General features: G+C 31.4%; 2 protein-coding genes across 2 annotated transcripts; one reads left to right on the top strand and one right to left on the bottom strand.

The window, feature by feature from the left end:
• Positions 1 to 1,842: 1,842 nt before the first annotated feature.
• LOC148611855 (ly6/PLAUR domain-containing protein 6B-like) lies at positions 1,843 to 6,220 on the top strand. The gene is made up of 4 exons (XM_088592810.1): positions 1,843 to 2,161; positions 3,322 to 3,402; positions 4,677 to 4,810; positions 5,899 to 6,220. The coding sequence occupies exons 1-4, from the start codon at positions 2,059 to 2,061 to the stop codon at positions 6,055 to 6,057; spliced, it is 477 nt and encodes a 158-aa protein (XP_088448936.1). The 5' UTR covers positions 1,843 to 2,058; the 3' UTR covers positions 6,058 to 6,220.
• Positions 6,215 to 18,888, bottom strand: LOC148611854 (uncharacterized). The gene is made up of 18 exons (XM_088592809.1): positions 18,743 to 18,888; positions 17,922 to 17,990; positions 16,073 to 16,338; positions 15,532 to 15,707; positions 14,525 to 14,768; positions 14,011 to 14,125; positions 13,381 to 13,477; positions 12,792 to 12,887; positions 12,213 to 12,263; positions 11,836 to 11,929; positions 10,395 to 10,454; positions 9,802 to 9,978; positions 9,374 to 9,518; positions 8,972 to 9,080; positions 8,673 to 8,745; positions 8,089 to 8,244; positions 7,225 to 7,364; positions 6,215 to 6,711 (listed from the first exon to the last, which is right to left on the bottom strand). The coding sequence occupies exons 2-18, from the start codon at positions 17,980 to 17,982 to the stop codon at positions 6,465 to 6,467; spliced, it is 2,307 nt and encodes a 768-aa protein (XP_088448935.1). The 5' UTR covers positions 17,983 to 17,990; positions 18,743 to 18,888; the 3' UTR covers positions 6,215 to 6,464.
• Between the last annotated feature and the right edge of the window lie 1,034 nt (positions 18,889 to 19,922).

The raw sequence follows: 19,922 nt of genomic DNA, 5'->3' as shown, positions 1-19,922 counted from the left end.
ATTTTAAAATTTCATTTAACTGGACATTCGATTACGTTAACCATTTTAACTCTAATATTCGATCAATGAGAGAAGTATATAAGCTTGTCAAAGTTGGTTTCACTGTCGCACACTTAATAATTCCTGTAAAACTGTGGATGAGTTGGACGTTTACCCTACCGGTGCACCTGGTCCATGCTCCCAGTTTTTAGTGGAGTCCGAGTTGCTCATTTACTTTTGTTACTTTGTATGTATGATTTTAGTTACTTTATGTTCTTTGTTGTGTGTGTCTGTTTTCCATGTCTGGTCTTTGTCCCTGGATTACATTCTTTTGATTACCGCTATAACCTTGGTTCCCTTGATTACTCTTGAACAAAAGAATGGTTACAAATTTTAGGATGCAGATTATGTAGTTTTTAAATGCGTTTAAGTCTCACTCATAGAATTTTTCAATGAAATTGCACTTCACGCTTTAAATGTTGGTTACCTAACACAGCTCAAGGGTCATTAACATCAAAATCTAGATTAAGAAAAGGTATGTGTTTGTAACTGCAAACCCCTACAAACAGTAAATTTAAAGAGGGAAAACTGGACAGCAGGGTTTTCTTTTGATGATTCAATAACAAATCAAAATTACGCCCCACTTCCCTTAAATCTCGAGCTGATAATGTTTTATTGATGAACTGGCACTTTGGGAATCTACAAAAATAACCAAATGTCATAAAATATTTAATTGCGATGTTTTGCTTTGAAAGAATATATATGTATAATATTCCATCAATTTAATGCAGTCAAAATTTAAACAACATGTGGTAATGTGCGCTCAAAGAAATCTTATTTCTGTTTCAGAATGTGTCAACGTGTCAAAAAATTGTTGAAGCCAAAATCGAAACATAAGGTTTAGATATTGACTTTTGTAAGTTTTAAAGGTCGTTAAATTGAACTTATATGTTTAATATTTATAATTTGTAGTTATATAAAATTTCATTTTTTTTAAAGAAATGAACATAAAGAGGTCTTTGTGGGTTATTAAACTGTGGGTGGTGATAGCAATTAAAATACATATAAATGATTTCAATCAAAACATATATCATGTTAAAATAAACAGTTTGTTTCATATTGTTAAAGGTCATAGCCCCTTTAAGAATTCAAAGGCAAAAAATCCAATAATTTCAATTACACAGATTTAGTTTAAAATTCTATATGTTGAAAACTGACATAAATTAAAACAAATTTGCGTGTCAAAGGGCATTTTAAAAACATTTGCGGACGACGATTTTCATATTATCTATAATTCGGACTGATGCATGGAATGTCCCGTTCAATGGTAAGACATCGGTTAACCAACCACTAAATAGAAAGCTATTGTTTTAATTTCGCTACATCAACAATACTTGATATCATACCTGCTGAAGTCATTACGATTATAAAACAAAATTGCAGATACATGTAAGTCACATTTATCTCTATAAATGTAGATAGGTTCGTAGTCTCTTTTGTTATTTTGTTTGTAAATAGGCTGAATTTCTGAAGAATAACAAATGTTTTTAAACTGAAATTTTAAATGAGGACAAAAGACAAAAATGCATGTAATGTTATTTGGTGATATAGGATTACTGTTATACTTAGTACAAAAAACACCAAATCCATTCAAGCAATAGATGCCGTATAAAAACGGTAATTATCACGCAAAATTAGAGATTAATATCACTAATTTATAGAATAATTAAGATTAATACCTCAAAAACTTTACAACGTTGTATTGTACTGTCATTTTATGGCACTTCTTTCAAAGCTACACGCAACCTTTACATGAAAGCATGAGTCAAAGATCAACTAAACATATAGTCTGAAATAAAGTAAAATCTACAAAAGGTAGACATCTTTGTTAAGTATTTACTTAATAAATTGCAGCAGTGGTATGTGTAACCTTGAATGCAACCATCTATAAAGCTCTAGTTCAACAAATTCCCGCTGTTCTAAGTAGAAACATGATAGAATGAACAAACTTAGAGAGTGTTGGAACATTTAAAACCGTGGAAATAAATAGGATGTTCAAAGATACAATACACGTTAAATATGCGTATAAATGAACTGTCGCTTCTACTGACTTATTTGATTGGGCATATTTTATGCACGTTTGGCCACTTCGAAATCACCGTTCAAGACGAAAAACCTCAAGGTAAGTTAGTAATTCAACGCAAAAAAATGGTATTTACAATGCGTCCAATGACATTCAGAGGAATGCCTTTTTAGTTACAAATATCACATTGATTTTGATATATAAATACTGGTATTTCGGTTCCTATTTGCTTTACAAGCTTGTAACTACCAGAGGTAGTTTACCAGTTCATAAACGATCTTTTGACTTTTTCTTTTAAATTCAATCAGATACCTTGGGCACGTTGTATCCACTAATAAATTTAAGTGGGGCCCTGAGAAGAGAAATACCATCGAGGATTCACCTACGACACAAAACGTTTTTCTATGCGATAATTCTTTGAATTATCGAATGTTCTTGCTTTGATCTTTTCAGAAGCATTCCTGTACGTTGAGGACGTATGGAGTGCACAAACGTATTTTTTTTTCAAGTGCATAAATTTATTAACAACTCCTGCAATACATCGATATCCTTTAATAGCCTAGGGTAGCTGAATAAGGGGTTGTACGCAGAACAATTTAAATGTATTTTTTTTGTACTTCTATCCTACTTATACATAAAACATATATTTATTATATGAACTGTTAGAGAAACATATTGAAACAAAATAAGCAATAGACGGGAAAGTGTCAATAATTGACCGTTATATGAGGTAAAGAGACTTTAAATTTTATGCATCACTGAATTTGAAAGGGTAGGTGATGGCAAGTAGCTGATACCTTTAAAAGTGTGTGGATACATTATTTCAAATTTTGTATGTAAATTTAATAATGATGATGAGATATACGAAAATGTAAAAAAAAAAAAAAACAATAATTAGTTAAAAAACATAATATTTGAATAAATCATTGAAAACAACAGGTACATATCGGGAGTATTGATAACCTCGATTAAGATACAATAAATGGTACCCGTTCTTTATACATATGTAAAAACTATACATCAAGGGAACCATGGTTATAGTGGTAATCAAAAGAATGTAATCCAGGGACAAAGACCATGGAAAACAGACATACACAACAAAGAATTTTGTATCTGGCTAAACCCTATAATTCCACCTAATAAGTTTATCATCCCAAATATTTCTTCCCAAATATCTTTGATTAATTTACAATGCACAAATAAGTGGATTTAACTTTCGTTTTCTTTGCTAAATTAACAACAACTGTATATCTTTAAAGGATTGACCTGTTGGACATGCCCAAATATGGAGAGTAATCAAGAATGCAATGATTGGGCCCCTGATGTTCCATGTCCTCAAAGTAAGTGTGTAAATATATAGTGTCTTCCGTGATTACTAGTAAGACCTGTTGATGTAATTATAAATGCAAACAGATATTTTATCTGAAATACATTTTGCTATTATTGAGTTAGAGCGTAGAGTTAGTTCTGTCTATGAAATTATTTTTAAAGTATATGTATTGTGAAAAAAAATACAAAATTTGTAAGGTATTATAAAAGCTCTCCTTTCTTCCATTTATATCACTTATCAAAGAAATAACAATAAAGGAAGAGAAAGTCTTCATTGATAATCTAGGATGAACATTCCATAATTTCGTCCATTTAAATAACAATAAAACAAAGTGAGCTCCTTTACTTCCTGACCTATTCCTTCACTCTTATGGGGCTGACTTTATAGCTGATCTGATCCAAAAGAAGGAAACATCGTTTAGCGTGTTCCTTTAATGTCAGTTTCCGCTATATAAACGACGTATTATCGCTCAACAACCCTAGTTTCGGGGATTTGATACATCGCATCTACCTCAAAGAACTTGAGAAAAAGAATACTTCCGACAATGTGAGGTCAGTCTCATATCTTGACCTTCACAAATAAATCGATGGTATAGGAAATCTACTGAATAAACTATACGAAATATTTGATGACTTTTCATTCTGTATTGTCAATTTTCCATTCATCTGTGGCAACAACCCTTCAGCACATGCGTATGGAGTTTTCATATCACAACTCATACGCTATGCCAAAGCTTGACCTCTTACACTACATTAATTTTATGGTCGTCATCATGAACCCGTAGATCGTTACGTTGTAACCCTCTGTGCCACGAAACTTGATTTGTTCAACATGTCATAGTTTGTCTTTCCTTTTTTCGTCTACCCTGGACTTGACTTTATATAAGCAACTCGGCGGGTATTTCTAGAAAAAGCAGAGGGCGCTTACCGTACCGGTACGCCGGGTCCTTGCCCCCAGTTTTAGTGGAATTGCTCATTTACTTTTTTTACTTTGTATATATATTTATTATCTTTGTTCCATGTCTGGTCTTTGTCTTTAGATTACATTCTTCTGTTTTTTTTTATAATCTTGGTTCCCTTACTCTTTAAATATTAACGATTTATTCTGGGTGATATTAACATGTTTTATGTCATAAAGTTTAAGTGTCTTACATGTAGGTCATATTATCCTCAACTAATTGTGTCGCGTTGAATGGACAAAACACAACTGTTTACAAATATTAAGAATATTGATAAAGCAGTCCAGTAATTAGATATGAAAAATATATTGTTTTTCATTTACTAGATAAAACAACTTGTATGACCGTTCACACTTTCGATCAAGTCAATCTACGAAGTGTATCAGTATTGAAAAAATGCATTTTTGCACATGAATGTGATCTGTTAACTGTCGGGTGCTATAATCGCACCGAATATATGGTAAGTTACATAAAGATGTTAACCCAATCCAATCGACTTTTATTTAGTCTTACCTTTGTTTTTATATGGTTATTATTATGGTTATTATTATTATATGCTTATTCGCATTGAAATAGCGAAATTATCATACAGTTTAATCAACAAAAAGAGATCTATTTGATTAACATACGATTTAGAATACCTTGTTGTTCTGTTCTGTACATGGATTGCTGATCGTTTTTGTTTTTTTTTTTTTATATAAAACAAAACAACTCTTACTGTTTGAACTTTTATCTGACAGAAGAGACGGAACAAAAGAAATCATTTTATATTTGCATCTACACATCCATATGAAAGAATTTTAGGAAAGTATTCCTTTTACAATATATAAAGAAAGTTCTTATTGGAAAAGAGTAATCAAAGGAACCAAGGATATTGCGGTAATCAAAAGAATGTAATCCAGGGACAAAGACCAGACATGGAAAACAGACATACACAACAAAGAACATAAAGTAACTAAAATCATACATACAAAGTAACAAAAGTAAATAAGCAACTCGGACTCCACTAAAAACTGGGAGCACGGACCAGGTGCACCGGTAGGGTAAGCGTCCTCTGTTTTTCTAGAAACATCCGCCGAGTTGCTCATATTTTTAAGAGTAAGAATAAAAAAACCTTTGATTGCTCACGAACTTGCAAAAATCCCGTATAACCCCAACATATTTTTTAAAGATCAATTATTCAAAAATCCATTTTAATAAACTATTCAAATAGAAGTTTCAAAGTATGTATCAATGAGAAACATAGAGAAAATCTTAAAACAGAGTGTATTAAGTACATGCATGATATACTTTAAAGAATACTGAATTTCTCTGTGAAACTATCCTCTTTACTTAATGATTGGTCTACATATCTCGTCATGAATACCCATATTTTAAATTACAGAAAAACTTTGCCAGGTGTCAATTAGTAATCAAAAGATTCCTACCATAAAATATCGAATTTCTGCTTTCGAATAAAGTTGTCTTTTTAGATGATTTTTTTTCAGCCTTTCCTCTATGAAAAGTTACTCTTACTTTTAAAAATATGAAGGATATTTTTTTTTTCAGGAATGTATATATTGCTGTTCTACTTCCTACTGCAATAAAAATGTACCGATGAATGAAGAATCAGCAGTCAAGATGTCATCTTTTTCATCAGACAGTACCAAATCTGTATCAACAATATGTACAATTGCAGTTGCCGTTTTTGTGATAATGGTGATATGACTCGTGTATGAAAGACAATTCTAGTACTTAGTACTTCCTTTTAGGTATTCAATATAAAATAAAATCTATCGGATTACAAAATGAACACAAAATAGTTCATAGTGCTAAAAATATTTGGCAATGTACTATGTATATATGGCACAATAATTCACATATGTTTTTTTTTAAAAACACATCATACACATTTATTCATCTTCATAATTTTTCAGACTGACAACTAGACTTGGAAAAATATTGATTTTTTTTTATAGAATAACAGTAATAGCATAGTGTGCCTATTGTAAAACCCAACCCCCTCACCGCAACAATAAGCATATCGATTACAGTACGGCTACATATATACTATTTCAGCTACGTCACACACACCCAGTAAAATGATATATGAAATAAATGAAAAATTAACAATTTTATACTTTTCTGTGATCTACTCTTCCTGGAATTAAACTTAATCTCATAAATCTCGTATGAGTAAACGTTTCTGAGAGTATGCAAAGGCGTCCATTTAGTTCATAGGCAAAACTGAACTTTTCTGAGGGCACTCCGGTAACATCAACAATTACATTCGTGTAAGTAACAATCATGTTAATTATTCTCTGAGGTGATATTGGCACGTATTTGTTCAGCTCACCGTATATTGTTATATCATCTCCTCCACTGAAAGTTCAAATGAAAAAATGTGTTCATGTTTTATATAAGTCCGTTTCCCTACTCAATAAATACTTAGTAACTGGTGTTTGTTTATATATATATATATTTGAAGAGTCTTTACTAGTTTCTATGGATCTTTTAAAAGATCCCCGAAAATATTTATCTGCCGTGTAGTCAATCTTGTCTGACCCTAATCATATCCTAAATCTTATTACAGTATTGTATGGTTAACACCCATCGAACGGTGAGGTTTGCTTCCTTGTACTTTACACGTTATAAATTTTCGTTGCCAGAATTGGCTTACTTTTTCGATATTTTTTGTTCGGATGCTAAAACACTTAACACGGGCACAGCATATATTATTTATATGATTCGAACATATTTCTATTAGGCTCAAAACAATACATTTCTGTGACGGAAAAGAAAACGCCAAGATGAAACGAACATATATGTTGGTGATGCTTCAATCACGTAGGTGTATTGCATAACATAAAATGCACTCTATATTAATATACATACAGTTTAAAATAAGGAGAGAAGTAAAACAGACAGAACTCTGTGTTTGTACATCCAGATAATGACAAATCATTAATTAGCAGATCAAACCATTCTCCTTTATCTGGTTTGTTGAATGGATACACCCTGGTTCTCCTATATAACTATAATCATAAAAATACGTGAATATAACTAGGTTTAGAATAGTTGTATGAAGTATTGAAAAATCATCGGTCTTAATGCTATTATATACCGGTGATAATCTAGAATTGAGGGTTTCCAGAAGATATTTTGAATCTGTTATGATTGACATTGAATTAATACCACTTCAGGTATACCACAATAACCTTTTGTAGATTCATAATCTGGCTGCAATAGGTGAAGAAATATGACAAGTCTGTTTAATGTGATTTATGTTCAGACACTAGAGAGTCAAGAAAGTGTAATATCGTGAGAGATATATAGTAGTAATGTGATCAAGTCAGAGAAGTTTTAGTATGAAAGAAACCAGATAATCGAGTCAACATGCATCTAAAGCGATATTTATTGGCGCTGGCCACGACTTCTTATCCGTCTGGAATTGTTATCGAATAAATTCATCACATTTAAGTTAGTGTTATATTAATTTGAAATATTTCTTATTATCCTGAATTGATTCAGTATTTACAAAAAAAAAATGGATTAATGAAATTGTTCAATCTAAAGTTATATGTTATGAAAAGAAAAAAAAGGTTAATTCCAAAATAATTTGTTTTCAATCTTTCACTACATTAATGAACATGTTGTTGCTTCGGTGTTGTCTTTATTAGGGATTGCGTAGATATTACAGGAAGAGGGTAAATGTGGAACGCCATTACACGTTTTAACCCATTCCAATTATTTTCCTACCTTATAAGGAAAACCAGTGTCCTCTGGTTTTATGGTATATTGGTTACTCATATTAGCTGCAAACAGTATACCGAATTCTATCGATGAATCGCTAAATACAGTAGAGGTAGTTGTCCATACTTCTCCATCTGGACCATTTGATTCTGGCATTGCTCTCTGTATAAAACATATACACATTTGTATTTATTATCTAATTGTAACTCCCTCCAATGCTCTATTGTCATCATGTTATATGAAATGATATAAACAAAAGAGAAAAAAAAACACAAAAAAACATACTGATCTGATTTACTATCAAGACAAGCATGAAGTTATGTGTACGTATATTCTGAAAAATGTCAGTTTCATTGAACAGTCTATAGACGATAGAAAAGATAAGGTTACCAAATGTATACTAAAACGTAGCACCAAACATTCTTAGCAAAAACATACCCTAAAAATGTTTTGTCTGGTAATAATTACTTAGTTTTAGAGAAGAACATGAACACTTAGCTTGTTCCTTATGCAAGCCAATGGATAATTATTTTGGAATACGTTCGTTAAAGATGATATTTTACGTAATATCATTGTTTTGTCCTGAATACCTTTATGAGTTGTTTGTCGATTGCTAACGCTGGTTTGGATGGTTTTAATATCAGCCCTTCGTCGTTACAGCACCTGTTAAAATTCGAATGATACCTTTACTTAGAAATGGACTGCATTTCTAAATTCGTGGCATTCATGATTGGAATATTAGCAATTAATGTAGAATTACTTTTTAAAAAGAACTATGGGTTTTGGTTTCCGTTTTTGCTCATTTTGCTATAAAAGATTATTTAGTGAATAGTACAAATTAGTAAACATTGTAAACGACACAGTAATATTAAATTAATTAACATTTTACCTCATAAGTAAGTCCCTGTCTGTTTTACCGATAGCATCACTTGGTCCTACAGGTCCCATGCTCAATGTTGCAACAGCTATCTGTAGGGCCGGCCACATTTCAACGAATTCTTAAAACAAGATTAATTCAGAAAATATTTTTAACTATATAAATATTTCATTCATTTCACCCAGCATGAATAACACTTGCCGGTTCAATATGCGCAACATCTAAAACACTTTCAAACTTATATTAGAAACAAATTTTTGTCGTATTATCATCCCGTCGTGATCAATCCGTAAGTTAGCATGATATCACTCAAAGTACTCCGAGAACTGCAAATATTAGTTTTGTATCGTTTCAAAATAGGTGTTGAATTCCCCGTTTATTTATTTAATGTAAATACTGTCGATTTTGACCTACCTGGATATTTTGGATTGCCGTTTGGTTTCGAAGTTGTGGCAAAGTTATCTTTGGAGGGTACAAATCCTATAGCGTTTGCAAATAATGATGATATTCCAATCTTCCACTGGTCATTACTGAGATGGTAGTCCGTACTAACCCTTGTCTAGATAAGTTAACGAAACAGTTAATTTCAAAGCAGTTAAAGTCATACCGTGTTGAGTGTGCTAAATGGTTAAAATACAAATGAACTATGTTTGTTCGATTCCTTTAAAATTTTCAAATGCTAAATGTAAAAACTCGCTTGTCTCATTGTTGTTTCCATATAAGTTAAAATAAAAATAAATTGTATAGCAATTTCAACTTTTCATACTTTTCATTGAAAATTTGATTTCGTGATTTTACTTTAAAAGACAGATACTGCATAAAAAGAAGCATTATATTGTAACCTGTGTAACAGCTGGTATTTGAATGCTAGCTAAGGCGTGGCGCTGTAAGGACATACAGTACTGTATTGGGATTCCATTTCTATCAGCTGCTTGGCCCATCTGTTTCAGCCATATCTCACCAAGATAAACATCTTCTTGTAGATCGTTCGAGTGGTTTGTCTCCCAATCTAACCAATCCTGAATGAAATCAATGGGTGATTTTAAATAAAATCATTTTATTCAGGGTTTACGATCGCAGTCCTAATATATCTACCTGACAGTTTCAAATGGTTATCGCCCTGCAACATTAAACCTTGCAATATTAACGATATCTATGAACATAAAATAGTTTCGCGCTACAGCATGTACCGATTATTGCTCCACTACGCTTAAGATTACTCAAGATATCTGGCGTCGAATTCACAAAAAGTTTTAAGAGTATAGTTGATCGTAAGTAATGACGTCATAACAGAAAATAGTATTGTGACGTCACAATTTACGATCAATTTCACACTTACGACTTTTTGTGAATTCGACGCCTGCCTACTAACATAGCAAAATATTACAACATCTTGGTATACCTACACATTCTAATTTGATTAAATGTCATATACCTGTTCATACATTATAAGTCCCCATTTAGTGGCATTATGTAGTAAGTCATACCAGAACAGCTGTAAAAAACATAAAGCAATAATAATAATAAAATCTTTTATTTCAAGAGGATTACACAGGTAGCTTACAGCTTATCTTCCTTGAGGCCCTCACACATAAAAACGATAACTACTAAAAAAATATATATATGTATAAAAAAAGACCAAAACAAAACAAAAACAAAAACAAAAACAAAAACATCAAATCACAATAATACAATATAGAACATTGAAAACAGAGTGAGCACCAACAAATTTCTCTTTTATGATACTCTGTTCAAAAGTTTTAGGGTACTTCTTTACATTGATTATGAATGAGTTATCAATGGCTTGATTACGTAAATGTTTGGGTAACTTGACCCAGAATATATGAATGAATCTCTGAAAAGTTCAGTTTAAATTTTCGGGATTATCAAATTTTCTTGTTCAGCATTTCTTAATTGATACAAAGTTAAACTTTTCTGATATGTAACTTGGTGCTTCCGCATTTAAAGATTTATAGATTAATAGGAATTGTGATATTTAATCCTTGTTTTTACTTTCATGATTCCTAATTGTTTAAACAAGTGTTCGGAAGGAGAAAAAGGTTCAGCATCTAGAACGAGATGGATAGCCCGTTTTCCGGAGTTGAAGAATTTTGTCTAATCCTTCAGAGCCACAGCAACTCCATACAATACAACAGTAGTCAGTAAGTGGAAGAATGTACCCATTATAAAACGTTTTTCTCGTTCAATATTCAGATATTTCTTAATCTTTGCTAGGAAATGCAAACAAAATGCACCCAAGAAAGAGAGGGAATATTCAATATAAATTGACCGATTCAGAAACTGTATGGAATTCTTGGATTGCTAACATTAATGACGTCCCTGATTGGTTAAGACCTATTTCACGTAAACACTGTGACGTCGCAACGTTGTTCATGAGGTCAGAATTTGAATTTCTGAATTGGTTGATTGATATGACAAATCAAAAGCAAAATGAGTCGTAACTAATCATATAATACTATAATTTTATTCACAATAATATATTATATTATATATATACCTATATCATAATTAGAATTATCAACATTCCCATAAAAACAAATGATTTGTTTGGTTGGGTGATTCTTGAAGTAGCAAACCTATCACCAATAAAGGTACGCAAGTAGATCTTCATTTTTCAACATTAACAAATCCATCTTTTCATAGTAAGATCATAAAAAACAACACTCCACAGGAAAGGGAATTCATAAAATAAATACCTAATTCATACTCCGAATACTGTTTAATGACTGGTACATGACACTGGTTAGAACCAGTTAAGGTATCGCGCCGTAAAATACTTATGTTTTTTTTTCGGCTAATACTGGTAAAAACGTTTTTTTTTTCTTACGTAATATAGGTATCGTGATAAATCTTACATTGTCTTTAGGAACAGCTACTCTTGGATTACTGTCTTGTATTAGAAAATAATAGTCGCCTCCATTTTGTTTAGCGTATACGTTATCAATGGCCCTTTAACAGAAATTGCATTGTTATAATTGTCAAACCAAACCCACCTTAACCGTTGAAACTTTGTTGCCAATTGAAATGAAATTTTAACTTTCATTTTAGTTAGGTAAAAGTTACTAGTGGTTGAGTTGATACCACTATTTGAATTTGGGTATACGTACATATTGGTTTTACAAAATGTATGTAATTTGTTTGATATAAGTATTTAATACCAATATTTTTAATCATGTTTGTTTTAGTTGTTTTGTGATTTAATATAAGAATTGAGACTTTTAAATGCTCCTACCAGTATCTGTTGTGGCCGGCAATCGGCCACTTTGTAAATTCTTGGATTGACCTAAAAATAAATAAGATTTCTTATCGATTCATTATACAATTGCCTGTCAAAACTACGATTACAGAACGGTTGTATAATTAGAGTCTACCAAAACGTCCAAAGTGTTATTCAAAAACCAAAGGAGAAATATTCCGCTTAGTAGAAGTAATCCAGAAAACCAAGATTCTTATGGGATCAAATAACGCAATCCCTGGACAAAGACCAGACATGGAAAACAGACATACACAACAAAGAACATAAAGTAACTAAAATAATACGTACAAAGCAACAACAACACAATGAGCAACTTGGCCGCCACTAAAAACTGGAAGCATGGACCAGAAAAATGTGCTTAAGAAAATCAATTCACAAAAATAGCAATAGATGAAAAATGAGACATTAATTGTCATTTTATCATCACACATTTTGTTAACAGGCACATAGCATGGAGATCAGAAATAGATAAGAACATGACTTTTATAAAATGTTAAAAGCATGTGTGGCGGTGGAGTATATATATCATACAATTATAAATGTCACCTCACTTACTCTATACCATCGGGGAATATATCAGGCCGACCCGTCCATTGCTTGACGCCACCTTGGTACCCTTGGTAGTACCACCAGGAATCAAGCTCTATATATCTGCAGTAAAAAAGAAGTTAACGCAGTAAGCAGCATGCCTGTTTATTGTCTGGTGTCAATGGATAACTTTTTACACGAAAAAACATTAGTGTAAAATCACAATTTTTGCACACAACGAAAGTTAAAATAGTCAATGTCTCTTAATGTATATCAAATATGAAATAAATTTTATAATCAAGAGTACATTACACTTATATTCAGAAAGAGGTAAGAGGTCATGTTTCCTTTTTTAAAAAAGCGACGTTTTCCTGCCAATTAAGAACGACCTTTTCTGAATTATATTAGTTTTTTTTAAAAACATGCACGCATTTTTCACGTAATTGCATTGTACATACCGATTTTTTTTCATGTCGTGGTATTTATTTCTATGCAAACTTACAATAACCCCAAAAAGATGGTCTGTGTGTATCACTTCGAAGTCACTTAAGGTTTAACGTTTTCATATTCTTTTGCAACTTTGATATTTACAAATATTTACTTTAAAGATACGTACCTGTATGGAATCTTTTCCTTTCGTGCATAATCAGCTATATCTAGAATTGTTACTTCGTATGTCCTGTTCTTTTCAGTATAATAATAATAATATCCTCCTAGGGTTAAAAAAATACGTGGTTTAAATAAAAGTGCTAAATAAAAATCTTTTTCAGAAATTTAAAAGAATTGGTGTTTTTTTTTTGTCTAATTGTTTTTATACATTGTAAATGCATCCATCTGTACGCGTCCTTAATCCCACAGATTCAGTCAACCTACATACTCAATACAACTTAAAACAGATGAAAGTAAATAAATCTTGACTATATGTCAATACTATCAAAAATAGTTTACAAAATTTGGTGATATCAACAATTATAAAATGAAGAATCAAGTCCACACTTTACGGCATGCACCCCCCCCCCAAAAAAAAAAAACAAACAAACAAAAACGAAAACAAAACCAAACCAAACCAAACCAGGCCAAACAAATCAACTATGCATCTATCTTAAGCTTGTAATCGTTAATATTTGATACATTTTATGACTATCATAGAAAAATAAAACATTGCATACGATTTTTCTGAAACCATTAATTGTGTCTAGTAAACATATTTTATAAATTGCAGAGATTTATTAATTACGAAACTAACCGTTATCAGTCCAGTATCCAAGATATTTTAAACTTATGTCATTTTGGATGTTGACAAGTCTTTTAGCACGTGTACCGTACATTTTTTCCAGTGTGTTTCCAAATTTCTCAAATGCCTAATAACAGTGGTCAGATATAATAAGTCATTAACATTATGAAATCCGCTAGAAATAACCTATATGCATATAATGATATTATGGCTTTAACTGTGTTTACAAAGTTATTTATAATATTCATTTTAAGCTTAGAAATATAAGATCATTGATTTGTAAAAAAGTCAACATTTCATTATATTACTTTTCAGTGCAAATAACAAGAAACAGTTACAATCCATCCTTTTACATGATTTTTGCTTTTTGTTACCTTGTATGCATAATTTTAGTTAGTTTATGTTCTTTGTTGAGTATGTCTCTTTTCCATGTTTGGTATTTGTCCCTGGATTACATTCTTTTGATTACCGCTTGAACCTTGGTTCCCTTTATTACTCTTGATAAATGACATGAATTACTGCTTACCTTATTTATTGAGTCCGCAGCTACTAAAATAAAACTTTGTTTGTGATCATAGATTGATTTTACTCCTCCCATAACACCCCAATTGATGCGACCACCAGCTGTAGGCGGGACTTTCTCGTGCCAAAAAGAAGCACTCATAAAGCTATCAAAGGGAGACATTAATATTGTGTTTCCATCGGAATCAAAAATGACAATTATTCCTCCCTCCATTCCTCCATTTAGACGTGTTGTATTTGTTCCCCATCTAAAAAGTAAAAGACATTTCCAGTTAATGCTGCTTAAGTATGTAGACCTAAATAAGGGACATAACTCTTGAAATCAGTGATATAATTGTATCACATTCAATTTCATCAAAGCGTATGAAGGTTTCATTTGAAACAGAATGAAATCAATTCAAGTTACTTTGATGCTTACATGAGATTGATGTAAAATGCTGAATACAAACGTTCTAATGATTTGTAAGAGTTGTGCCCTTAACCCTAGGTCTACCACCTTAAGAAGTTATTTTCAGTGAAAGGCTGATGGTTTTTCAGAGACAATGTAGCTAACGTGCATAAAAGAATTACATAAATAGTGTTGGTGTGTGTTTCATACAAGGTTAAGTATCACATTGATTTGTTTCATCCTGTAATATGATATTTCTTATAGAAAAAAGACACTTGCGATGATTGTATCTGGCAAGGATGTATGACAATGAAAATATTTAGACAAAGAAAAGCAATATTTGTGAGAGCTGAATAATACTTGAAAGAGAAAAATAAAGAAAAATTAAAATTCAGTAAGAATAAGCAATGCATATTTTTGCAACTGACAGATGTGTTTTGTGTTTCTTATAAGAAGGGAAACAGAATAGGTATATATTATCACTCTGTCATTAACTTGTTCTATTTTGTCTTTTTGTCAGAAAAAGAAATCTAGCAAATAAAAAAATAAACAGCTCATTCTCGTCAATCGCAGAAAAACTGAATTATTCCAAATTCATCAAAAGAAAATATATATGATATTACCTTCCAATTATTTTTCTATCATCACCCATTGAACTTGCTCCAAAATTCAGGTAACCTAGGTCAACGCTGTGAACAGCTTGAACAAAGAACGATGGAAAAGCGCCAGTGGTCTGCTGGTAACATTTGTGATCTCTAGTACAACTTGCTGGTCGGGTGTTTGGAATTTTATGTAAGTTCTTAAAATGTGCAAAGCGACAAAGCGGTTTCAATTTAGTCTCAAATCAACATAATTCCTCGAGAGTAAATCAGACGCTACTATTCTATAATAAATTCTTTTTTTTTAAATTATGATTTAAATTCCCTTTTTTATGTTCTATATTTTAATAGGCCATATAATTATTTTTGTAAAAATCTGAATGGAGTTTGTTGAGTTTTTCTTTAAGATATCATTTGGAAACAGAAGGTGACAGAGAAGAGAAAATCCAACGACGTCTTCTTTACTTATCAATTCAGCATTATATAATTGTCTTGGGGTAAGATGAATTTTTACGACTTATTATGGTTTTAGGGAAATTAATTTAAAAAAATACGTATCACCCACCTGGCTAAATAAAGCAATGTCATCATTGTAGATATTAATTTTACAGTCAATGGTGTAATGGCGTGCCATGTAATTAAAGTTGGTAAATTCAAACTTTCCTAACTGATCTGTGCCTTGGCCAGAATATGTTTCGTTAAGAATAAGTGACTTGTCAGATGCATTCTTCCTTTCCCCATCAATGATAAAATACGTAGGAGCACTTTGTAACCACCTTAATCCATTCATAAAGACTGAGTAGTAACCATCTTCAAAAATGTTAACTTTAACTGAAAAAAAAATGATGAGTGTTTTACGCAGTATATATTGCTTATCAACGAAGTCAGTAACCGGAATTCTTTATTTTTTAACAGAGAGTCGCACATATTGCTTTACTATGCACTTTTGAATTAAGTTTTAATTCCATTACTTGTTTTATAATTCGAAGAGCAATCAAGGAAACCAATGTTATAGGGCAATCAAAAGAATGTAATCCAGGGACAAAGACCAAACATGGAAAACAGACATACATGACAAAGAACATAAAGTAACTAAAATCTTATATACAAAGTAACAAAAGCAAATGACCAACTCGGACTCCGAAGGATTATTAAAGTCAACTTAGGAACTACTTTATTTTGACATTATAATTTTTTTTGAACATCGATATACTATATTTTTTTACGCATTAGTTGTATTTCTTGCCATTTAGTAAAACTATAACATATAGGAACAGAGCTGTTGATTGGTAAACTATATCATGACAAAGGCAAAATTATGACAAAATTATGACAAAAAAATTATACCTTACAGTATCGTACAATAATCAAAGAAAAACAGAAATTACACATGGTATTGCTTTCTTTTTATCTAAATAAAATAACCAAGGTACTTTTCCGTAAATTATATAACACAAAAGAGAAAAAAAGACTTAAATTCGTCTGCTATTTCAAATCAAGGTACAACCAAAGTTTGTGGTGACGCCTTCAAAATTAAATTCATAATATCTATATCATCTAAGAGCTTGGATAGTAAAAAACTGCAGACAAAAACTATAAGGAATACCTAACATAATAAATGGCAATATCAAGACAAAAAGTTGAAATATGGAAGTAACCGCAATAGTCCTAACTTAGTACAGACTGTTCCATGTTTTACATCGAGCAAAGCCTTCCGTTTTAATTCCAGTTAATTGTTTCGAGCATATAAACATATGAAAATAATAGAGAGGTAACAGAACAATTGTGCCTATTGTCGTCAAATGTGAGGCAAAGAGTAATCAAGAGAACCAAGGTTACAGCGGCAATCAAAAGGATGTAATCCAGGGACAAAGACCAGACATGGAAAACAGACATACACAACAAAGAACATAAAGTAACTAAAATCATACATAAAAGGAAAGAAAAGTAAATGAGCAACTTTGACTCCATTAAAACTGGGAGCAAAGGTAAAAAAACGAAGATGTACCTAGCCCAGCTCGAAAAGTTTTTTTCTTATCCTACAAACTGTTAAAAATCAATTGACTTCGGAAGTTCTAAATTATGGCATGTGTCATACAATTTTGGATTTTATTGACGTCTGTCAAAAGTTAATGCAAAGTAAAAAATCATAAATATTGTACTTGTAAATTTGAAATGAATCTTATTATGCACTAGTTCATGTCTTCAGTATTAGCGTTTGGGTTAAAAGAACCAATTTTCTCACACGTGCCGAATATATGGTGTTTGAAAATGGGTTTAGATATTTATTCATTTTATTTTGTATGTTGCTTGTAATTCTAAACTTGTATGATATGCAATAAAACTGGAAATTTTCTTAAAGTTCAAGCTTATGCCTGTACAATTCCTATAGATATAAAAACTACTGTACTTACAATGAAAAGCACTGGAAGTGGTAACAAAAAGTAGAATAATTATAAAATGCGCCAACATCATGAAAATTGCTAAAAAGAAAATTATAAACTAAATTAATGTATAGATACCGTTTGTGTATTGCTTACCATTATGTAGTATTTTAAAGTAAGAAGTGATTATCGTTCTTTATTGTTTGTACGGAATCTATAAGCCTATCGAAAATAATGGCGATTCAAAATGATAGACCCACCTTGTGTGTAACTGTACTGAAACGACCATATATAATTTTGTTCTATTTTTTTTCTTTTCAAATTCATTTACAGTGAAGTCTTGACAAATAAACCATAATGAGCTAAATGCATAGCATACAATGAGCAATTGTGTTCCCCGTACGCAACACGATTCAATTACAACCAAGTTTATTTTCTTTATATATATACGAATGTATCAATAAATAATGCATCGGTAATGAGTGACGACGGTCAGGCTGTCGCGAAAAGTGTATGCAATTAATGCGCTGTGTCTAATAGGAGTCATTTTTTTGTGTGTACCTTGCTATTTCAATGCTGTTGTATTGTTATGGTATTAAAAATTAAAAAAAATATGATAACGAATGTAAGCATAACACATGTTGTAAAGGAGATATAAGAGGGGTTGCTGATAAACGGAAAACTTCAAAGTGAACTAAACATGTACGTGTGCTATCATCAAGCATTTTAACTTCCTCTTATAGTGCGATAATGCTACTGAAACGTAAAGTGTTTGGACATGTCACTCTTTGGAATATACAGATAAAGAATAGAAGAAATAATGCTAAAAATAACAAACATTTCTTTCTTACCTAAATAATTCCAATTACTAGTTTTCCAATATTAAGTCATTGTTGACAACACAAAATGGATGATGGTTTTCTTAAAATAGTATCAAACCATTGGGTATTTAAAGATTTTTTAATGTCATATAGGCCCTGCTTCAATGCATAAGTGGGTTAATCGGCTAAATCATATTTCAGTTTTTCAGTTAAAGAAAAACACCATCAAATATTGAAATCAGAAAGTTGTACGACGAATTTATCTATGATTAAGGTAGATGTTTACATGAAGTAGAATTTCAAACGTTGTTGTCATCAAAGCCGTCTTTGGCATGAATAAATGCCTTTAGCTGATAGGCCTAGCATCAAACATGTTTCAAATTGAAAGTATCGGAACTTACAGCCGATGGGCTTGTTTCTTGAAAAAAAAAAAATAAAAATAAAAAAATAAATAAATAAAAAATAATATAAATAAATAAAAATAAAAAATAAAATAAATAAATAAAAAAGAATAAAAATAAAAATCTTAACTAAACAATGGATAACGACTATATGTTTGCCACTGATAATTATTTATGTGTCCAAAAGTACCGATTCCTTTCGTTAGTTATGTCAAAAGGCATCATTATTATAACTTGTCTTCTACATTTTTATGCTAACAAAATCTTATTAGCTAGCAAACAAAAAACAGACTTATCAAAAACAATTAATAGAACATTAAAAATAACAAGTGTGTTCGCATTATTGCTGAGCCAACAAGACTTGTTTTCGCACTATTTAAGAAATCAAATGGTCTATTTTTTGTTACATATTGTTATATTCAGACCTAGTTCATTTTCTTGGGAAGGGGGGTGGTTTTGATTGCATGACCTTAAGATATTAGAGTAAGCTAGTCCCCTGAAATCATTGATTTGCCTGGGAATATTGATCATGTTTCATATCATTATATTGTTTTATCCTGCAATGAGGTTATTTGTTAAACGAATAAATGTATACGGTTATTTTTTTGCTGTATCCGTACATTAGCAGGTTATCGACTTTCTGGCTCCTCCCACTCACGGGATCGGCGGAACTACTTTTTTCTGGTATGCGGAAATTAATCATTGCCGCCACCATAGATACAATATGAACAAATTGCGATTGCGTATCCGGTTAATCTTGTTTTTGCTGTTTTGTTTTTTTTTCAACTGAATGAAATAAAAGATTTTAT

The sequence above is a fragment of the Perna viridis genome, chromosome 7 (assembly GCF_037379345.1).
Source record: "Perna viridis isolate PV_CMFRI_1.1 ecotype Kerala chromosome 7, ASM3737934v1, whole genome shotgun sequence".
Lineage (NCBI taxonomy): Eukaryota > Metazoa > Mollusca > Bivalvia > Mytilida > Mytilidae > Perna > Perna viridis.
Note: the sequence above shows the minus strand (reverse complement) of the source record. Positions and strands in the feature narration are given on the sequence as shown.

Bases quoted from the DNA above. Each gene is read 5' to 3' on its own strand.
- LOC148611854 (XM_088592809.1), bottom strand. From the start codon at position 17,982: ATGATGTTGGCGCATTTTATAATTATTCTACTTTTTGTTACCACTTCC. The intron at 15,708-16,072 runs GTGGGTGATACG...GCACATTTTAAG, and splicing joins ACATTGCTTTATTTAGCCAG to AACTTACATAAAATTCCAAA. The intron at 6,712-7,224 runs GTATGTATATTA...TTGAACTTTCAG, and splicing joins TTCTCTCCTTATTTTAAACT to TGGAGGAGATGATATAACAA.
- LOC148611855 (XM_088592810.1), top strand. From the start codon at position 2,059: ATGCGTATAAATGAACTGTCGCTTCTACTGACTTATTTGATTGGGCAT. The intron at 3,403-4,676 runs GTAAGTGTGTAA...TTCATTTACTAG, and splicing joins TGATGTTCCATGTCCTCAAA to ATAAAACAACTTGTATGACC. The intron at 4,811-5,898 runs GTAAGTTACATA...TTTTTTTTTCAG, and splicing joins ATAATCGCACCGAATATATG to GAATGTATATATTGCTGTTC.